This window comes from Stegodyphus dumicola, chromosome 8, assembly GCF_044657685.1.
Source record: "Stegodyphus dumicola isolate Sdum_Otavi_A_Nest chromosome 8, ASM4465768v1".
Lineage (NCBI taxonomy): Eukaryota > Metazoa > Arthropoda > Arachnida > Araneae > Eresidae > Stegodyphus > Stegodyphus dumicola.
The window spans coordinates 71,552,770-71,576,225 of NC_140775.1; the positions used below are offsets into that span (position 1 = coordinate 71,552,770).

Below are 23,456 nucleotides of genomic sequence, written 5' to 3' on the forward strand. Positions count from 1 at the left end.
TCATTTCAACTTTATTTTAACTTGGCTAAATTATGAACAACTTATCTGTAACTACAAATTTGCAATGATTAAAATAGAAGTTTAGCAAAATAATTAAATGGCTTCTTCATATATTTCAATATGATAAATTATTTATAAAAATAAAAATATTAATGTAAACATGAACAAATGCAGCTGTATTCTAATATTATTTGATAAAAATCAGTCATCTAATTATTAAAATACAGTTTTGAATATTTAATGGAAATTTTACAGACAGAAGAGTAAAATGATATTATTTTAACAGAAAATTAGCTTGAATTAAGGAATGAATTAATTTTTCTAAAATTTAACAGCAGGGCCGGCACAATAGCCAGTGCAATCTGTGCAGCCGTACCAGTCATCATGGCTTATGGGTGGCAAAATATTTACAGTTTAAGAAGGAACCAGGTGACAGAATTTTTTAACATATGGAAGGTGCCTGTCCTTTTGCTTTAACACTAAAAGCACACGAAAAGCAATACTTTTCATATGTATTATTAATCTTCCTTAAGTATGTTCATGCAGATTACAAAGATTATAGCTTTTCATTAGTAGACTTAAGCTTAGCCAATTCTGCTGTTATTTCTTAAATTAAATAAAAACAAATGTAAATGACTTTAAGATGCTGTAAAATACTCATAAAGGAAAACTATAATATATCTATAAGTAATAATTTTAATTATTATTTCCTCTGGCATGTTTAAGGTAATCATTACTTACCCTGGGTTTTGTCCTACTACTAGATGACATTACTTACCCTGGGTTTTGTCCTAATACTAGATGACATTACTTACCCTGGGTTTTGTCCTACTAGATGACTTCTTTTCTATTGGGGGAAAAAACCATAAATATTTTATTATTTAAAAAAATTTACAATGATTTTGATTTTTTCAATAAAGAAAAATTCTGTTTATAAGAGCCCCTTGTAGTTTTTATCAACCTCTTTCCTCAGTCACCTGATAAATTATAAGATTCCCTGGTATTTAATTTAACTGAATTCTAACTATGATTTCAAAATGAAACTTATATTCTTGCCCAGTACTTTTGAACATACTTTTTTGATTAATTTTTATTCAAGCTGGACCATTTTAATATATGGAAAGATCAATAAAACGTTTCACGAGGGCTTAATTGAAAGATATATCTATGTTTTGTTTCACTTCAAATCTATAAATTATACTTAATTTTGCCTCAAATCTATGAATCATATCTTGCCAATCCTATTTGCATGACTATATGCACATTTTTAATTGCTTATTATATTTCATTGTGTCTACTGTTATGATGTTAAATAATAGTACATCCAGTTAGCAGCTGGAACATTCACAGTTCAAATCCTAGTGAGAGCATACTATCTACTTTTTCACGTATACTGTTTTGAAAATCTTAATTAAGTCTTTAAAGTAGTGCTAAAACTAAAAATGTGATGGGCAATAATTCTTCATTGTATGGTTTTTGTTGATTCGGTCCAGTTACCTTTTAAGTGGGAAAGAGTGTGAGAAAGTATCACATTTTACTATGTGTGTGTCATAGTATGAGTCGCAGCAATCCAAAAAGCAGATGGAAAATCTGTAGTTTGAATCCTTAAAGCATAGCAGCTCTTTCATGTTTCCTACTCTGAATAATAAATTTAAATATGAATATTATTAATGATTATTAATAGTTACTCTAATTATTAATGTATTTTTAGTATGTTGAAATGCACTTTGGTAAGTAAAAGCTTTCAATGTAAAAATTGTAAAAAAAAAACTTAGAAAATGGTATGAAATTATTAAAAAATGTATGTTAAAGTTGTTTTGAATAGTGAATAAATTATTGCATTTTATGTCAAAAATTAAGTTATAGCCAATTTAATGATTCAAAATTTGCAATACTGAAGTTATTTTAAGTCAGATTTTTATGTTTTGAATTCTTTTTAAATTACATCATGCAGAATGACTTTGTGATTTTTCATATTTCAAAGTTGGCAGCTATGATAAGAGTGGTACTGTATCATTTGGTCTCAAAATGTTTGGAATTATTTCATATAAGTGATATCAATGAATTTAAATGAGTTCTATTTGTATGGTTTAAAATTTCAAATTCACTTGTTTTTCTCTTGCATGCATAGTCAAAATAGTTAATTTGTTCTCTTATATGATTTTACACAAGATAACCACAGTATACATTCAATTCCTTAATTTTTATTATATAATTCTTTTCTTTTTTAAAAAAAAATTTAAAAATTTCTGTAAAATTTTAAATGTGAGAAGAATGAGAAAGGGTTTCAAGAGATATTCCGCACTCGAATCACCAATTGATAACAAGTAACTCGTTTATAAATTCATTCTGTATCCCATGCTATATTATGCTTGCACGCTGTAGGCATATCCATACTGAACTAATCAAAAAGCTCTGGAGATTGCACAGAACTGTGTTTCGTGACAGATTGTAAACATTCCATGATAAAAAATAATAGGATTCATGAAGAATTAAATATTGTACAACTGCATACCTTTTGTCATTACCTGGTTCAAAAATTGTCACAGCAGTCAATGCATTATTAGCAATGCAGAAATTTTACAATTATGATGTCAGTGATTCTAAGCAAGACGCCTAAATATATTTTAAGAGATCACTATCGGCACCTAATTACTGTATTTAAAATTAACCAATTACAGATTAGCTGTACTTATGCATCATACTTAGTATAAATTATCCTAGCAAAACAACTGCATCATTCCTTCCCTAGCTTCCACCCTGCAAAGACCTCTGCGCTGCTTATGCTGTCCTGTCCAAAATGCTTGTGTCATACTTTTAAAACCCATGTACATAGAAATCATTATGTCCTCAGTATGATTAAAAAATATATATTGTTTGCAAAAGGATGATTTTTTTATATGTGCAAAAATAAAGATTGGTGATTTGTCGAAATCCAGTTTTATTATCTTCATCAGTATGCGTTCAACCCTCAGTCATGATGGATATTGAAAGCTGTTTAAGGTTCCAGTGTTTTCTTCTACGCATTAAATTATGACATATATATAGTGTAATTTAGCACCATATAATCACATTGTCTGTTTAGTTTATTTATTGTTTAACATCATTATGAATAATTTAAATACAAGTTATTTTGGGTACTATTCGTTTTTAAGGGCCGTAAAAAATCGCCAAACTATAGTTGATGCCAGTGCTGCCAAAAATAATTGCGGCAACCCTAATGCAAGAAAGGAAGTATGATAGTAAACAACTATCTAAGATTGATGTTTTAATTTAGATGAAAGGTTTATTTCATATACAGTCAAAAGTCGTTAATTTGGGCACCCATAATCCGGACCTCAAACATTCGACGCATGCGCAGAAAGACCTTTACGGGCGCGTAAGACTTTTACGGCTGCGAATATGCGTGTGCGCATGCGCGTTTAATGTATAATGGACGGTATAAGCTAAGCTAAAATTATCTAATTTAGTTAATGTTGCAGATTGCATTGTTCCTTAATCTTCGAATTGGATCCGGCTTATTACTCGTATTTTTTGCAGACTGTTAGAGCAGTTTTATAAAAGTAAGCTTGAACTTTCGATTATGTCAAATAGAATTTCCGATATATATTTACTATTATGTAAAGGATCTACAAAGCGAAGTATGTTTCGAAATCCAAAATCTGTTTATCAATTTCACGCTGCTCTGCGGCGGAGGGGGGGAGGACGCCACGGGGCGCGCAATAAATTGGAAGTTGATCTGTCAGCACTATCCTTATCTTCAGGGCAGGTGTTTTTATTTTATTTGGCTTATAATTCCTTACTACATGTAGTATTTCATCTCGATGTACTCCGTCTTTGATATGATTTAAATTAAATTCCTCGTCATTATAATTTGCTTCCGATAGTGAAGAAAGTGACACAGAGGTTATTGAAAACGAAAAAATTTCGATTGACAAAAAACGAAGCAACTTAAACAACTTACATTGAAAGAAATGTTTAATAAAGTAAACAAATAAATATTAAGCTTTTTTTTTTGTAAATTTTGATACCCTTTAGATCATAATTGTTCTTTATTTCATAAATTACGGTTTCATATTTTTAATTTTATAATTTCTGCATTCCATCTTACCAGATTTAAATTGATGATCTATAGTCCGGAAAAATCGATAATCTGGAATCGCCGAAGTCCCGACGAGTCCGGATTAACGACTTTTGACTGTAATACTTTATTATTATTATAATTTATATAAAAATTCCTAAACATAACTGAATTGATGCCTGAATTGCTATTTCGCTACCAAGTTATTGCTAAAGCATAAATTCATCTCGTTGGTTGTTCAAACATAATTTTCTATAATGAATGATGCCTTTTTTTTTGAAAAAATTCTCCCTAAAGTGTAGAATCGCCAACTTATTTGTTTGCCGCTTTTTACAAGGGTGCAGGGGCGTAGCCAGAGTTTCCAGCGCCCGGGGACAACTGAAGAATTTGCGCCCCTTTCTGTGTGCCAAGAATGGAAAATATTTCATTAAAAAATTTCGTAGCGTCAATTTGGCGCCCCGTGGATGCTGCGCCCGGGGACACATGTTCCCCCTTGCCTCACCCTAGCTACGCCACTGCAAGGGTGAAAACAATTCGATTTTTGTCAATTTTCTTTTTACATTTTAAGTGAAAGTTGGTTGATGTGTATATTGATAAAGTCAAGGGTGTGCGCAGTGCCATTTTTGTGCAATTCTGGGATTTTTTTTTTTTTAAGTAAAAATAGATCGATGTGTACGTGGATACTGAGTATGTGCAATTCTTAAAAACGCGTCAAGCAGTGGGTGATTCTGCACTTTACCCAAAATTCTATTGCAGACTTTTTTTCATGTTCAATTCCCAAATTGTTAAATCCATAGGATATCAAAAAAGGATTTAAAAGTTAAACCAGTATTTCAATGGCGTCTTAAGAAATATAGGACTATATAAACTTACACAATCTGAAATCAGCGTGCACGCTCACACTGTTAAATGGGCACGTTTGCTAGATTTGGCACTTTTGCGCATACATTTTCGCTGCAATTTTTTTGCGGCCTCAAAACAGAATAGCACCTTATTTTGCTATAAATATTCAAAGAGAATATTTATTTGGTAGGGGTAGGGCCTTTTTTTGTTGGTACCTTGGTGCTACACTGTTTGACCTGTCATGTAAAACAAGAAATATAATTTTGTGATAAAATTTCATTTAACAGCATAATAATGAGTATAATGTTTGGACAAAATTAAATAAATTTAATATTAAATATAAATTTAATTAAAATATGGAAAAAATTAAGGATTTATTTTGGAAATTTCAGATAGTATATTAAATCTGCATAAAGTAATATAAATGCTTAATGAATGAAAGATTAAGAATAACTGTAATTATGGAAGTACATTTTCTAATTCTGTTATCACTGTTGGTGCTAGTCACTAGATGGCACCAACAGCGAATCAGAATATTGGTTTTAATCAGAATATTGATGAAAAGCAGTTTATTAACAATAATGAATAAAATTAAAAGTACTTCTTTCAAGTAAAAATTATATTTCATGTTACATTCAGAGGCTTTTTTCAAATATTCAGCTGCGCTAAAGAGTTGAAATGCAGTAAGAAATTATTTTAATCTGTATTGCCATTTTGCTAAGTGATTTAATGTAATAAAATATTTATTTAATAATCATTAAATGTGTAAGAAACAGTTTATACCCTATTGTTTTTTTAAAAACATTTCTAAATATCGAAATGAATAATATAACTAAATTTTGTAATTTCCGTTATTATTTGAATGATTCGTTGAACATAATTTTATTTGTTTAAGAAGTAAGAAATGCCTCTTGTTTTGATTATGCCTTTTTTAAGTTTATTTATGCGTAATAATTAATTTCGATTCTTATATTATTACTTCCTAATTTCTGTAAATTTCGCTATCCAAAATGGCAACGGCAACGCAGCGTTCACTAAATTGCCGCTAGTGAAGAAGACAACGTAAAATCAGTTTTTCGCGAAGTAAGTCAACTATATTTAATGTAATCTGCTCTATTATTGCACTAATCGTATTAATTTAGTCAGTTTTTAACCATAAGTGTGTTATTAAGGACAAACTGAAAGAGAAAAGTTGCCGCGTTATCGATGGAGCCGAATAGTAATGACAACATGGCGGAACAAGATGCGCTTGAAGGTACTAATTTTCTGTATCGTACAATGGTTGTGAGAGATCCAAGCAAACGCAAAGTGAAACCCGTTGAAAATCACATGCAGTTACTAGATTTTGGCGACTTAGATGATAGTTCCGATGATAGTGATTTCGAAATAGGAGATGATGGTCGGGAGACAAATGAAGAATCAGGAGAGAGTTCAGCCGGTAACGATGACAATAGTGAAGAAGAAGGAGAAGAGGAAGATGGAGAGCAGGAAACTGAAGACAATAAAGATACTGTCAACATAAAAACAGAACCAACTACAAATGAACTAGCTCCACCGACTGCTGAAACTAATGAAAACGTACAAAGGCAGTTAAAACCTAAACTGGATGAAATTCCGACCAAAAAACTGAAGGTTTTAATATGTAGTGTATGTCTGGGCGATGTGAGTTTATTGCCTAGACAGGGCTCAGAGAAAATGATGAACGATGAAGAAGATGAAATCGTAGAATGCGATTGTTGTGGTATTTCTGTGCATGAAGGCTGCTATGGGATTAGCGATGCCGAAACTGCTGTGACCACAGACTCATTATATTCCACTGAACCATGGTTCTGTGATGCTTGTAAAGCAGGTAATATGAATCCTGCCTGTGAACTTTGCCCTAACACTGGTGGAATATTTAAAGAAACTGATGTTGGTAAATGGGTTCATCTGGTTTGTGCTTTGTATATCCCCGGTGTAGCTTTCGGTGATGTTGATAAACTGTCTCCTGTAACTCTGTTTGAAATGCCGTACTCACGTTGGGGGGCCAAAGCTTGTTTTTTATGTGAAGATGATCGGTTTAGTCGCACAGGTGTATGTATTAATTGTGATGCTGGAATGTGCCGAAATTACTTTCATGTTACGTGTGCCCAGAAAGAGGGATTATTATCCAAAGCCTCCACTGAGGAAGATATTGCAGATCCTTTTTTTGCATATTGTAAACTGCATTCTGATAAAAACATTTCCAGGAGTAAACGTCGTAATTATTTAGCCCTTCAGTCTCAGGCAAAAGAGAAACATTTTTCGGATTCTGTTCCTTCAGAGGAAAAGTCTAGAATAGAAAGGAAACTTGCTTTTCATCGAGATCTGTATGTGACTGATAAAGAGAAAAGGCCTCAGCCATGGGTTCCTACACAAAAGATGCCCAGATTGTTGACAACTAGTCCATCTGCATGTAAAAAATTGATAAAGAAAGCAGAACTTCTTGGTTTAAGTCCTCAAATACATTTAAGCGGTGTTGATTTTGGAATGGATATAAGACGTAAGTGGCATGTCCCTCCAGCTTTCAGTGCTGAATTCGTATCGTATTATTTAGATAGAAATGTTCGAATGGTATCAATGCAGCGCAGACTTGATGAACTGTTGCAGCAGAATAGTCAGTTGCAGGAACAAGAACAAGGGTTGCGGCAAAATTACGAGAGATTAGTTGCAGAAGTAGACATGGTACGTAAAGAAAATGCGGAACTGACAGAAAGAGGTATGCAATACTGGAAAATATTGTGTGATTTAAGCAATAAAAAGTATCCCGTGCCAGATGTGCTTCAACCGAAACCAATTTTAAAATCTAATAAAAATAAAAAATCCGATTCTTCTGGGTCTGTAATTATGGAATGCAGTATTTGTCATAAATCTCATGATCAACATCAGCTTGCTAAATGTGACAGTTGTCAATTGCATTATCACTTAGCTTGTTTGGACCCTCCTCTTTCTCGTATGCCAAAGAAGACAAAATCTCTTGGTTGGCAGTGTAGTGAATGTGATAAAACAGAAGAAGAAGAGCAACATGAGGATGTTGATGCCAATGCTCCACGAAAGTTACGCTATCAAGGCAAGGAAATATTGAAATCTGACCAGGAAAAGCCACGTAGAGGGAGGTCATGCAAAAAGACATCGGACGACAACATTGGATCTGAAGAGAAAGGCGGGGAGATCTGGATATCGTCCGGTGCAGAGGATGACCACTTGCACGATGGTTCTCGTCCCCGGTCTGACTCGCGGAGAAAGCGTCGATCTGCGGAGATTGGTTATCGAAAATCCAGACGTAGAAGTGGTAAGCGCAAAATTTCGCGCGAAAATTGGGGAGAAGAGGGAGATCCTGCAGCCAGTGAAGGAACAGAAGTAAAAACACCAAGACATTCTACCAGACGCACATCGTCTACTTAATACATTATTCATTAGTGCTGAGTTTAACATCAACCTAAAACTTCATTTAGTGTGAGTTGCTCCCATTCTAATGTAATTAAAATAAATATTAGGATATTATTTTCCATTCTTGTACATTTGATATATGAATATATTAAATTTTTTTATTTGTTAATATGAGGAGAGCATCTTGACTTGAGAAATTTGATTTTATACTGTACTGCAAAGAAGATAGTACAAATTTTGTAGTGATTTAGAAAAGAACTCTAAACATGATATTTTTTGTTTGGTAATGTTTTGTTAGTAGTTCATTTTCAATAATATATTTAAAGAATTTTGAAGCAGTATGTTAATTAGTTAGCTTTGGTATAATAAATATTTCTGTTAATTAGGTGCATTTTTATTTTGTGGTCTTACTTTTAATTGATGATACAGAATTTTTGTTTAATACAATATCAAAATTTAAAAATTGTTTTTTAATTTCTTTTATGCCAAAGAAATTAGCTCACAAAAAATATTTTTTTTTTTATAATTGAAGCAAAGGTGCGAAATTTTTAGAAGGCACTACTGTAAATTTTCTCTTATTATATAATGTATTTCCCAAAAATTAACATAGATGTTTATTAAGATTGAATAATAATATTTGTATAAGTGAATTTTAAGTCTGCCAGGTTTCTGTTATTACATGAGTGTGTAATATAATAAAAAAAATTAATTAATTTTAATGTCAGATATTTTTACATTTGGAGATAGCTGTATTAGTTCAAGAAGAAAAAATTGAACTATTAGAAATGTAAATGTGCAAATTTTCATATATCCCTAAATTTTAAGTAAGATGAGTTCTTTATTATGTGATTTTTAAGATTTCTGCAGTTCCCTCCTCTCTTGTTTATATGTAGTTATTTGAGTGCATTTTTTGACTGAAAATTGTCAGTTGGATGTTAATACAGAAAAAGTGTGTCTTGAGAAAAGACCCAAGTATTTCAAGGGGATGTTTGAAGAGTACTTCTGATTTTAACTAGAAAACAGTGCTAAGTAGAAAATTTAGCATACATCATTTTAATTTAGTGCATCTTATATTTGATAATCTTTTAAAACTTAAATTTTTAATTGCTTTATAAAGAATTTTATGATATATGAAAACTTAGGTGGCTATGTAACTAGATAAAACATTAGCGAGAGCAGTGCATAAATATTGCATAATGGTATTATGTATTATCATATAATGCTGAAAAATGGCAGAGGAGTATCTTTGTTCTAAGAAGTATTTTATTCTTAGAGATTTATTTGGCCTGGCAATCTTTCAGTTATTCAGAGTACAATTTGGTGTTGTTTTTTTTTATTCTACTATATAGGCTTTAGATCAGTTGTTCCCATTAGGATGCACTTTGGGGCATGTTCGATTATTGTTTATATTTTATGACACCCTTAACAACCATTCATTCTATATGGTTAAAACATCATTGCATCCCCTGAATGTTTTCGTATTAAGAAGGTGTGGGCTCCTGTAGGATGAGAACTTGTGCATTATAAGCTGAACTGAGGTACAAGTCTTAATTTTCAGGTTATTATTTTATATTATGTTTCAATGTTTGCTGCATATTATGCATGATTCCTGTCACTTGGTATTAAAATTACATTCTATTTGTTCTCTTATCTTATTATCAGGTACGATATTTTTCTCATATCTTGTGCCCATCAATCTTAGGTTTTTACATTACATCTACTGTACATTCAATATGAAGTGCATGTGTCATTTGTTGTCATTACTAAAAAATTTTTTGTACATATTTATAGTAGCTTTGAGTGTGTGGAGCAAACAGGATTGAAATTTGATATGTTTGAAAGTCTGTGAACTTAAATGTACTCAGTACGTGCAAAATTTTTAGTTGATCCATTCAGCTGATGTTTGTAAAGTTTTGTTACACACATTCAAACTTTTATTTTTAGTGGATGAGTTGGATTAGTTGATTGGTTATTGGTGAATCTGGAATCTTGCTTTCTCAGAAATGTTCTGATCCTGTTATTTGCACTGCTGTTCTTTTGCCATCCAAATGAAGTTAAAGTAATCAGTAATGCTTACTAGCATATTTCAGTTACATTGTATTGTCCAGTAAATTCAGATATATACCATTTAACCACCAAAGAGAGACTTGCTATGTTTGATTTCCATCATATATACGGAAGGAAATTGCATTTCTGCAGGTCTAATACGATTTAGATATTGGGTTAGGTTAAGTTATTTGGTTATAGCAAAGCACTGCAGCCTTTGTATGCTGTGCCTGTTTAGATATTGGGAAGACACTATTATGAGCAATTTGCGGCGATTATTCATTTTTGGTCAACACAGAAATGACACATTTCTACAGAATTATCAACCTTTTTATATATATGAACACATTATTTTTATCTATCTGCAGAAGCATGTAAGGGATTATTTGTAGTCTAGTCGGACAATTAGAGATGGATGCTTGCAAACTGATTCAAAGAAACAATTCACTTTATTGAGCAAGTGAATGGTGATTAGCTAAAACGGAGCACTAGTTTCTGTAGAGTTCACCCAACAAGAGCTCTTGTTGGAAGCATGCCAGGGAAATGTTTGAATTTTAATGAATATTATTTTATTCCAGAATTTTACTGTTAGTTCTACGTAGAAGGAAGGGTTGAAAGAAATCGGTCTAGGCAATTAATGGTCTGATTGAGTTGGTTCTGATCCTACTTCTCGTTCATTTCCCTCCCTTTTCGAACCAACCGTTCTTGATTCATTCCCATTTTTCAGTCATATTCATCAAGGTTATTATTAATGAGCACGAGTTGTAAAAAAGAACTGAATCAGCTCAATTAGCTAACAATTCTTATCAGAAGGTATATTTTGCCCACCTCTATTGACAATATCACTGTTTGCATACATTTGCAGTTCCTTGAACAACAGTGGATGTTCTATGAATTACTAGTATGTAGTGAGCTGCAGAAGAAAAGTGCATTTCACTCTCAGTTTTGAATTGAAGTTCTAATTTATGCTTTTATGTAAGTTAATTAGATTATAACTTCAAGAATTCATAGTAAAGTCATTAAAACACCCTTCATTCATGTGGGCAATTGCTGTAAAAATTGGAAAGGGGTAAATGTTCAAAATGCCCTTCAGCTTGAATTTTGTAATGATGTATTAAAAAGTTTAATCTAAAATGGTTATTAATGGAATTTGGCAAAAAGAAATTGTTGAATTACGCTTTATGTTTATGTAGCAAGGCTGTTCTTGATGTGTAGTAGTTAGAATCATATATAAGTTGAAGTTGTATACTATATATATTTTCAAAAGCTTATGTAGAAAGAATGCTTCTTTCATCTTGCATAAGTTCTGCTCTTAAAATTTATTGGTTGTTATGTGTGTCATGAGAAATAGTTTGATACAGTTTTGTAAAAAAGTTATTGCCGTCTTTTGAAATTCATTGCTGCACATGTGTTCGGTGTAGTACTATTTATGTTTTGTGCGTGTGTGCATGCTTATGTCAGAGTATTTCAGTTTTGCTTCATGAAGAAGTAATGTATAAAAGGGAAAAGTTCTTTAATAAATGCTTCCATACTTTCTAGTAATTTTTTTTTTTTTTTTTTTTTTGCCTGTTTTAAACTGTACATATGAGCATTTCTTTGATTAATTTTTCATAAGTATGTAGGTTTGAATTCTGTTGTGTTAGTTGGTCTAAAATACTTCTGTTTAAAATATAATTTTGTTGGGCAGAATTAGTGAAGTCATTGAATATAGTTCTGTTGCAATTTAGTACATATGGTGATCAGTAGGCATATCGTTTGTATGAAATAATGTGCATGTTAAATTTGTACATTAATAGTACTTCTCATTTATTATTTTTCATTTCATTAAAGTACATTATCTTTTATTTTGAAATACCTTTGAAATTGTGTAATATAGTTTATTTAAAATAGATAGTATTGATATACCATCATTGTATTATGCTAATTACAAATAAAATCTTGTCTGATTATATTATATACTGTGTTACTACAACAAACTGAAACATTGACACAGAATTTTTCATAAAAATCTGCTTGAAAAAAAGTGAATAATATTTTTATTTAGAATGTTTCATGCTGTATAGCAGTGAATGAAGATTTTTGGTACTTTTAGACTATTGTGGCCGTGGCGAGAAATAGAAATTGGCACATTTTATGATCGATGAGAAAAAGGATAGTTACCGATACACATAAGCAATTTTTTTAATGTCTTGCATTACCTGTCTGCACATATACATGTAGTTTATGTTTCACACATGGATCCAGTTATAATCTTCAGTTAGTGAAAAATTTCACTGTTTTTTTGTTGCTAAATAATATGCTTACTATTTTCAAATTTCCTGTTTATGGAGATGGAGAAAGAAAAATCATAGAGGTAGAGCTTGCATCATCTGCAGTCGCCTAATACAATTTATAATCTGGCATCACATTGGCTGTAATAATATGATGCAGTATAAGCAGCAGTTGCTGAACTGTGGTCACAGGAAGTATATCTAAAGTGAATTTTGGGTATATTTCTACGTGTTGTTTATTTGAATAAAATACAAATTAATGAAATAATGAATACAAATTTGCATTAAATTGTTTCTGAATGTGTATGTTAAATAGTGTTCTGTAAACATTGAATAAAATGCTTGTGTGTTAGAATTGCCACTAAAAATTGAAGAAGCAAGATGACAAGATTTTTCTGAAGCCAGTGTGAGATAAAAGACAATAATAGCAGCCTAAAAAATTTGAAGCACAAGGATAAATTTATTTCAAAGAATTATTATTCCCTCCCTTCTTTTGCTTGTTTGTCATAGTGAAACTACCCTAACAGACCTTATAGTTGCAAACAAATTCTATCTTATGCAAAGGTGCCTTAAAGAATATAAACTATGAGTGATATTCAGTAATAGTGTTTATGTTCTCAGAAATGCTGTTCGTTTTTAAGTTGTGGTCATGAGACATTTTGCTATATATTATTGAAATATGCTGATTTGTACTTTTTGTTGAGAAGAAATTTTATTTATGTAGATATTTTCTAAATAAATATCAGCAGTGGTTAATTTAATTCTTTCTCTATTATGTAAAAAGTGTTCTGTAATATAATATTTTTGTGCAAAATGAAGTATACAATGTCTACTAGAAAACTGTTCATTGGAAAGGTGAAAGAAAATAATACATTTTTCATGCTTTTAATAATTGTATAATGTAATTTATGTATGACCTCTTGCTAGCATGATGGTAATTTGCATACATCATTGTTGAGAAATATCTTGTCCTTAGTGATGAAGAACTCAAGTAGTGCTTACTGATCTCTGCTTTATTTTTGAATTTTTTTCCCTTCAAAAAATTTTGCAGGGAGAGAAAAGTGGCAATAAGTTGCTAGGTCTATTGAGTATAGTGGCTGAGACAGAATTTACGCCAAAGCAGCATAAAAAGTGGCATTATTGTGATGCAGTATGATGTGCTTTCTATTGAATATCACCTGCCTATTTTCTTTGGCTGCTTTTAATCATCCATTTGCTGACAATATTTTTCTGAATTGAACTTTTTATTAGGTTTAGAAAGGTTGCAATTTATTGGTCCGTAGGCATTCTCTTATTGAGGCTCAAATTGGCTTAGATAGGGAGGTGGCAGGTTCTAATATAGTAATATTACAACCAGGAGCATGAGTAAAAACAGGAAATGAACATATGAGTGGTATGAAAGATGGACTTAATAATTAGAATGTATTAAAAAAGTTTTCAAACCTCAAAAATATATAATTTTTTCTATAGAATTGTTTCACAAGAATATAGTAAAGTTAAATTTAAATAATTCTCTTGTTCCATTGCTGCAATAATTAATTTTTTATTTTTGCAATTAAAATTTTTTTAATTTATATTAGCATTATACGAATAGAGAATATTTGTTAAATTATAATTTTTTCTATAGATGCCTAAATTAAACCACTGTAATTCAAAAGATATGTTCGATAAATTATTTTTTGTATACCAAAGAGATTTTGATCAAATGCACCTTTATACAAGATTTTTTTAAATGTTAAACATTTGGAAGGAATGGATGTAGTTTTCCCATATGAATAAAATAGAAAAACCTGGCATATAAGTTAAAGTCATTGAAAGAACAGATTGATGAAAATATAATACTCTGTAATAGTTACGAAAAATTACTAGCTAAATATTAATATTAATGCTAGGCAATCAGTGCAAACTTATAAAAAATCATTAACAAATTTTACAGTTACATTAATTGTTGAAGAAACTAGAATTGAAGCACATAATACAATGCAAATTTAATTGTATTTAATGCTAAATGGATAGAAAAACTGTTTTAATTATAGAAGTACTGGCCATATTTCTCATTTTTGTAATGAAACAAAATCAACTGAGAAGATGTATTTCAAATGTAACAAACATTTAGCCAGTTCTTAGAGAAAAGAAATATCTCAAAACAAACAGTTTATTAAACTATGTAAAAAAATAAATCGTAATAAAAACTTGTTTTTGTGTGCAAAGATAAAAGTTATGATCAATGGGTATCGTTAAGTGTAAATGAAACAAAATAATGATACATAGCATGTTTTTTAAGGAAAAGCCGTTTTGTTGTATATACTAATCTGCCGCATGAGCAGCAACAAGTTCTTGCATCATGTCCCAGCATTCCTTGAAAATAACTGTGCTTAGTTGCGGCTGTGTAGGTAACCTGTATGGTCTGTTCTGTGTTTTTAAAGTATTCAAGATTATCATCTCGCTGTCCCTGTGCAAAGTATGGTCAGCGATGTTTTTTTGTTGGCAAGAAACCTGCCTACTGCAGACATTCATTGGCAGATTTGGGATTTCACTGGCACTTGAGTGAAGGCAAAGTGCAGAAGTGGGTCAGAAACTTCAAAGCTGACCGTGACTATCTCCATGATGAATCCTGCTCCAGTCGCCCATTTGTGATCACAGACCCCATTTGTGATCACAGACCATATGATGGTTTTAGTTGAAGCAACAATTTTTGAGAGCAGACACTTCACCATAAGCACTCTCTCAAACCAATTTCCTGAAGTGTCTAGTCTAGGATGTGAAAATGGCCGTGACCTCTTGGCTATCAGAACAAGTGGCTAGTTTCTGTGAAGAGGGTATTCAAAATCTAGTTCTAGGGTATGATACGTAATAAACTTTTCAATTATGTTGAAAAATAGAGAAGCATATGTAGAATCTGAAAACAAATTTGGTTTTTGAAAATTTTCTTTTCTTTGGTTTTGATTTTCAAATGGCCCTTACTTAAAAAATACTCCTTGTTGTATAAGCAGAACAATAGGTCGATTTAGATTTGTCATCACGCATGGTTAATATTGAAGAACTTTTAACAGATTTGAAAAATATTTTATTGAAATTTTTATAGCTTAATGTTTTGATCTATTATTTAGAAAATAGGTGCAATGGAAACTAATAGTATATGTATTTTGAATAATGCCTTATGTTCATACATACACCATCATTATTTTGATAATAAAGTAGAAATGAAAAAAGGAGGTATGAAGATAGGTAGACATGAAAATGGTTTGTTATAGTTCTTGAGAAGATAATGATTAGAAGCTATTGAAGAAGAAAGAAAATTCTTTAATTAATAACAAAATCTGGAAAGTTGTGAATGAAAATGAGAGGGAAAATAAATTGTTAAGCAGTAAATGGGTTTCTGATTGCGAAGAAGATGGTCAATTTAGACTTGTTGCAAGATGGTTTCAACCAGAAGGAAAAAAAAAATGATTTTTTAAGAACTACAGTCCTTGATACCCTTTAAGATCATAATTGTTCTTTATTTCATAAATTACGGCTTCATATTTTTAGTTTTATAATTTCTGCATGCCATCTTACCAGATTTAAAGTGATCATCTATAATCCGGAAAAATCGATAATCTGTAATCGAAGTCCCGATGAGTCTGGATTAAAGACTTTTGACTGTATTAAGTTAAATGCTTTTATGCGTGTTTAGGAGTTGAATCGCACTTCGTGACCGTGAAGTTGTACCATATTTTGTAATTGACAGAGTTTGATCATTTAACAAGAGAGACAGCAGATATTTTAACCCAAAATATTAAATAATTTTCTGAGTTTGCAAGCATTGAATACAAAAACTGTGTTATACAGAAGCATAAAATTTTTAAAACTCTTTATTTGCCGTAGATTCTGTACCAGCAACCGAGCAGTAATGTTATTGAATGTTGGTACTTTGATGACAAATTTAATTTCTGTGGGAAAGTTTTTTTCCCCCATCTTTTTATTTTCTTTTCAAAGAATTTTTTAATATTACCCTTACTTTATACAGAAGCATAAAATTTTTAAAACTCTTACTTGCTGTAGATTCTGTACCAGCAACCGAGCAGTAATGTTATTGAATGTTGGTAATTTGACAACAAATTTAATTTCTGTGGGAAAGTTTTTTTCCCCGTCTTTTTATTTTCTTTTCAAAGAATTTTTTAATATTACCCTTACTTTTTCAGGGCGTCAGAGTATTAAAAAAATGATATCAGAAGCGAAAAAGAAACTTTCAGCTACAGAAGTAGCTTTTAAAGCACAAGTAATTGATGAATTCCTTAAAATGATAAGAATGACATAACTTTTATAAAGAATGTTGATTTTTTTAATGGTATAAAGAAAATGAATAAATATTTAATTTTCCTTCAGTTTCTGTGAATTACTTCATTTTGCTGTTAATTAATATATATGCACTCCAAATAATTTTATTTTGATAAGTTGTTTCTTTTAAATGAGTAGAATCTGAGTTTTTTTTTTTTTTTTTTGCAAAGTGCCTTTTTTTTATACCAATGTTTATAATTAATGTTGAACTAAAAAAATTGCTAAATAAATTAAAATCTTTGGGATTGATTCTAGGTAATTTTTAATTGCTGAAATATTTTTTGTACTGTATTTATGCATTAATATTTCCACCTTTTCCTGCTAATTTTACTGCTTGAAAAAATGGCAGAGGAAAATATGTGGAGTTTACTATTTCTGGACTTAACATTACAGCGTTTTCCGTATACATGTAACTACAATCAGCGGTCATTTTGACTGCTTGCTCCGAATAGAAGAAAAGACTTGCTTTTTTGCTAGTAGAAAGCTAATGCTTATAATGATACATACTGCTTGTTTAATAAGTAAATAAAGCGAGTAAATACATAAATCGGGATAATTTATTATAACAAAGAGCTGAAAAGAAAAAAAAAAATCGCTCTAGATATATTTAAACTTATCATTTAATAAATTGACACTCACTTTTACTGACATCACTCAGTTTTGCAGTGCATAGAGATTACTAATTTTTTTAATTTTACCTGTACAGGTTCCACAAACATATTTTTACAGCATTCAAAGTTTTGTTACCTCTACATGCATTTATTTGACACTGGCTAAGCTTACGGGAAGGGTTGACGCACGTATCAATTCTCTTAGTTTTGCAGTGCATAGAGATTATTAATTTTTTTAATTTTACCTGTACAGGTTCCACAAACATATTTTTACAGCATTCAAAGTTTTGTTACCTCTACATGCATTTATTTGACACTGGTTAAGCTTACGGGAAGGGTTGACGCACATATCAATTCTCTTTTTGTCAGATACAGGAAGCTTGTGAATTTTGATGAAATGTACATCTTTCAAAGCTCCTCAGCCAATATTCAAAATAAAATCACGATGGCGGATGTTCTCATATTCAGTTATTTCCTTGTAAATTATTCATGCATTATTGTGACCAGATCAAATACATATATATACTCTTTTGAAAAAAAAAATCGAACCACCAAGAAGGACATTTGCGATAGTGACAAAATTTGGTATGCAAAAGCATTTTGATCGAACATGCAAATGATCAAAGTTTCAAGGCAAATGAACAGGAATGGCCATTGTAGTGCGCATTTCTAGTGCGTAATTCGCAAAGTATAAAACAGTAATAGAGGTGGAAAATTTATCCTTTTTTTTTTTTTTTTTGCTGCCATTATAATTCCGTAAAGAAGCAACTAAAGATGCCATTACGACGATGTCGAAGACCTTACAAACAACTAAACAACTTTGAACGTGGTCGCATTGTAGGGTTGCGTGAAGCTGGCTGGTCATACCGAGCAATAGTCCGCCACCTGCAGCGTGCAGACACTGCTGTGCAAAGATGTTGGCAGCAATAATTGGTACAAGGAAATTGCCAACGAAATGAAGGCCCTGGAAAGCACAAGCAGCACAAATGCAAGGCAAGATAGGATGATTGTTTGCGAGGTCCGAACTGCCCCAATGGTAACATTGTCGACTTCAATGCACTACAGCCACATTTATAACTCTCGTGGTACCGTCCACCATCTCACGGTGCTTGTCTAAGGCAGGTTTACGCTCAAATGCCTTTAAGATGTTTGCCCTTGACCCCACAACATCGGCGGAGTCGTCTGGAGTGGTGTCACAGCTGATCATCACGGCTGCCATCAGACTGGCATCGTATAGTGTTCAGCGATGAATCCCACTTCACCTTGAAGCAGATGACCACCGTGTTTGTATTTGGAGAGGATGAGGCCACCGGTTCTGATCAGCCTTTGTTCTACAAAGGCGTACAGCCATAACCCCTGATGTGATGGTGTGGGGCGCTATTTCTTATGACAACAGTTCATCTTTAGTCATCCTCCATACAGTTTTTAACAGCTCATCGATATCTTGATACCAACCTGTGGCTGGTTGCATTACCCTTTATGTCACATCATCCTGGGGCTATTTTCCAACAAGATAATGCCAGGTCACATACCGCTCACGTATCTCTGGACTGTCTTCGTGCCATTGATACTCTTCTTTGACCAGGAAGCTCGCCAGACCTTTTACCAATTGAGCATGTCTGGGACATAATAGGCCGCCAAATTCGGACACAAAAAAATATCGCAGATCTGGAGCGACAACCGATGAATGCCTGGCAGAATATGTCGCAGGATGACATTTGGAACCTCTACCACTCCTTGCCTTGACGAATTCAAGTATGCATTGCTGCCAGGGGCGGTTCGACTAACTACTAATTTTAACACTCAGTTAACGTGAGCCGTGAACAGTTACTATGACCTAGATTTTTTAATCATTTTATTATCTTTGCATGAGCTATGCACATATTCAGTTTCATCAAAAACAACGACTGCCTTCATGGTGCTTTGATTTTTTTGCAAAAGAGTGTATATAGAGAAACTTGAACTGACTAACGTCTGGATGAGGACTTCACTGAGTATTTTCTGGTCATCTGGTCCAGAACATGAACTTTATGTTTGGTCAAATTGTAAAAATTCACAACTTCCAGTGCCTTTTTTTCATCAGATGTTATTTCCAGTGTTGGGTGCATGGTATTCTTGAGCAGGACATTCTTGTTTTTTTTTCCTTTATGTGTTACATTTCATGGTTAGCAATCTTACTAGAAGAGAGCTCATCCCTCATATTTTTGAAAGAATACGGTACATCTCTTTTTTTGAACAATTTATTGAGCCAACACATATTATCCCTGAACTCCTTATTTCTTTTACTAATTTCAGCGGAGTAAAAAAAAATGTCCGTTGTCAGCACTACTTGAGTTACTATCAATTATTTTTTTCCTTGTGTGGCCCAACTAATTCTCATAAGACATTCTACTGAGGGCGTCTCCTTCTAACACTTTTAAAATATTTCCTGTTTTTCAAACCGAATCATTATTCGCTGTGTCTTCATTGGTTTGAATTTCATTACTGTAGATACATCTTCCTCGTTCTCGAGTTCTGTTTTATTGCCTTTCACTGCATTCTCGAGCTCTTCTGCTGCCATTGATTTTACTTCTGGAAACTATAGTAGAAGGCAATGTAATGTTTTCTTGGTATAAATTTTTACTTTTCTTTGGATTCGTTTGTTTTAGTAGGAACAATCCAGTCCTCGTCGAATGAAATGGATATAGTTTCGGTATAAAATTCTTCATCAGGTTAAGTTTCCGAAACGGAATTATCATCAGAAATCCTTTAAAAAATTTTCAGCATCACTTCCTTCATTAGATATTTTCTACCAATGCTTCTACGCAACATGATAAACAGGTCAGAACAACAAAAGTATCTAAATGAAGTAGTACATTTGTGTCTACTGAAAAATAACCTTTCTAGCACAAGAGAAACGGGCAGACACATGGCATGCAAAAATTCCAAACAGGTTCACTTTTGTGAACCGCTTCCCATTCACTTTTGTGAAATATGCAATCTTCCTTACCCAAAAATACACTTGTTATTTATCAGCAAACTGGAAATAGCTAAAAAAGTCTAATAACGAAAAATAGATAATTTTCTGGATATGGTCAAAGTGACCGATATCTGTAATTCTAGGTATAAACAATAAATAGTATTGGTGAAGATAATTATTTAAAATGGACAAAAAAAATATCGTGTAATGTTCATAGGTTTTTAGAAAAGTCAAAAATATGTCAAAGCTTTAAATAAAGAATTAAAAAATAAAAGACAAAAAAATCTGAAGTGTTTCAGATTTTAAATTACGTCCAAAGGGGCTTTTTTTTAACGTTTTGTGTGTAATCTTTATATGCTAAATATCATGTTTTACGAACTCAAATTATGAAATTCAGTTCAATAGCAATATCACAAATTAATTTTAAAATGAGCTTATCTTTAGAATTTCCGATACAGAGTATCGCACGGAGATTTGTTTTTGGGTACAGTGTTGCTATTGCTCGCTTTGAAATCTAGTCTTTTAATCAAAAATTCATTGAAGTGTTACAAAATCTGAAATTGATAATAAAAGGAATTTCAAATTTAAAGTAGGGCTTCCTCATGACCATATTCTGTGGAAGATTACGTTATTTAAGTTTTGATGGTTCTAGGTACTGTTGTTTTATCACAGTGCAAGAAACATACATATATATATGCAGATTCATCATTATTTAATTTCTTTAAATATAAGACAGGGTGATAATACAGTCAAAAGTCGTTAATCCAAACTCGTCGGGTCTTCGGCGATTCCAGTTTATAGATCATCAGTTTAAATCTGGTAAGATGGCATGCAGAAATTATAAAATTAAAAATATGAAACCGTAATTTATGAAATAAAGAACAATTATGATCTGAAAGGTATCAAAATTTACAAAAAAAAGCTTAATATTTATTTGTTTATTTTATTAAACATTTCTTTCAATGCAAGTTGTTTAAATTGCTTCATTTTTTATGTGATAATACTTTCTCTTTAATCCTATAAACAGACATAATTTCTTTTTCTGTTACAAAGTTCCACTTTTCAAGTCCTATAATTGCTGTGTCGAGAATACCGACTAATTTGTCAATCGAAATTTTTTCATTTTTAATAACATCAGTGTCACTTTCTTCGCTATCGGAAGCGAATTATAATGACGAGGAATTTGATTTAAGTCATATCAAAGGCAAAGTACATCGAGATGAAATACTACATTTAGTAAGGAATTATAAGCCAAATAAAATAAAAACATCTGCCCTGAAGATAAGGATAGTGCTGACAGATCAACTTCCAATTCATTGGGCGCTGGGGCGTTAAAGATAAACAAAGTTTAGATAAACAAACATTAAAATTTAGATAAACAAAGGATATGCCTTTATCCATTTTTTGCAGTAATTTCACTTTTTGTTTAATGGACTTCGAAACATACTTTCGCTTTGTAGATCCTTTACATATTAGTAAATATATATCAGATCAAGCTTACTTTTATAAAATTGCTCTAACAGTCTGCAAAAAATAATAAGCCGAATCCAATTCGAAGATTAACCCCTTCGAGCCGGGTAGCGAAAACGCACGCTTATCTCTGAGGCCGGCAGTGTCTTACGCGAGCGTCTCTCCAGGGCCGGGGGCTTTTTTGCTACTAAGCCTAAATCCATAAAATTTCCGAAGTGTCAACGCATTGTTTAATAATGCTCTCTAGAGTATTTAAACGGCTTATGCTTTATAAATATTTTTATATATATACTTTAATTACCTTATTACTTGTTTAAATGCATATTTTACACATTTTATTTTAATTACTCACCATTTTATGAATTTTAACATTATACATCTGAAAACTAAATATATTACTTAAAATTCTCTTTTCATATGAAAAATTTGAAAACAGGGATCTACACACAGTCCTACGTTACATTCCTTGCACTCGTAATAACTCATTTGCCGTTTTGGAGGATTTTTCCGGGAATGTGAACAAACGAAGCATCGTCGTCTCATTTTCTTATCAGTCTCTTCTGAACAAAGTTTTGGAAAATGTCTTTCAGTTAATCTTTCAGAATCACTATCAGAATTTCAGAATCAATATCTGAAATATTTTGCATCATTTCTGCTATTTTATGCTCTGTTAAACATTTTCGACGCTTCGACATTGCAACGGTAAAAACAAAGAATTCACGTCTAACAAGATCTAATTATTTTCTAAAAACTGAACTGCAAACCGAAATACCCAACGCTTTAGAGCAAATAAAACTTCTCTACTTACAGTAAACAACTACCATGTGCGAATAAAGTGCAATTTAAAGAGACGTCATAAATTACGCCATTCGGAAACATTTATTTCCCCGTTTGTTTATATAATCAAAAACACGTGTATGTGAGTCGCGCTTCTCTTCTCTCATTTCGAGTAGAAGGTCTAATTTACATGTACCTGAAACCATATGGACATACAGTGCCATCTTGTGGCAGAAATTATAGTTTGAAAAACGTTCTAAAGTACTGGCACAAATACGTGACAGTCGGTAGAGAACGGAACAATCCTCTGGCACGCCTGCGTGTCGGCCGGTAGGTAAGTGTGTTCGTTGCTGGCATGTATACGTGACAGTCGGCGTGAAGGGATTAAGGAACAATGCAGTCTGCAACAATAACTGAATTAGATAATTTTAGCTTAGCTTATACCATCCGTTATACATTAAACACGCATTCGTAAACGTATTTTGCGCATGTGCACACGCATATTTGCAGCCGTAAAGACGCATGCGCAGAAAGTTTGTGGCTTTGAGGTCCGGAATATAGATCATTCCGGATTATGGGTGTCCGAATTAACGACTTTTGACTGTATATGGTGGCAACGATTTGAGAAGTGATACAGCCTTTTAAAGTTTTTGATGCCAAATGCCAAAACA

The 23,456-nt window shown here is 32.2% G+C and overlaps 2 protein-coding genes across 3 annotated transcripts in view; both read left to right on the forward strand.

Moving 5' to 3' along the window:
• The window catches only part of LOC146995873 (tubulin-specific chaperone A-like), a 69,053-nt gene that overhangs the window by 11,372 nt on the left and 34,225 nt on the right, over positions 1 to 23,456 (forward strand). The window lies entirely within an intron of this gene.
• On the forward strand, positions 5,935 to 12,327 carry LOC118189890 (PHD finger protein 14-like). The gene has a single exon (XM_035360589.2). It carries the CDS (start codon positions 6,131 to 6,133, stop codon positions 8,345 to 8,347), a length of 2,217 nt encoding a protein of 738 aa, XP_035216480.1. The 5' UTR covers positions 5,935 to 6,130; the 3' UTR covers positions 8,348 to 12,327.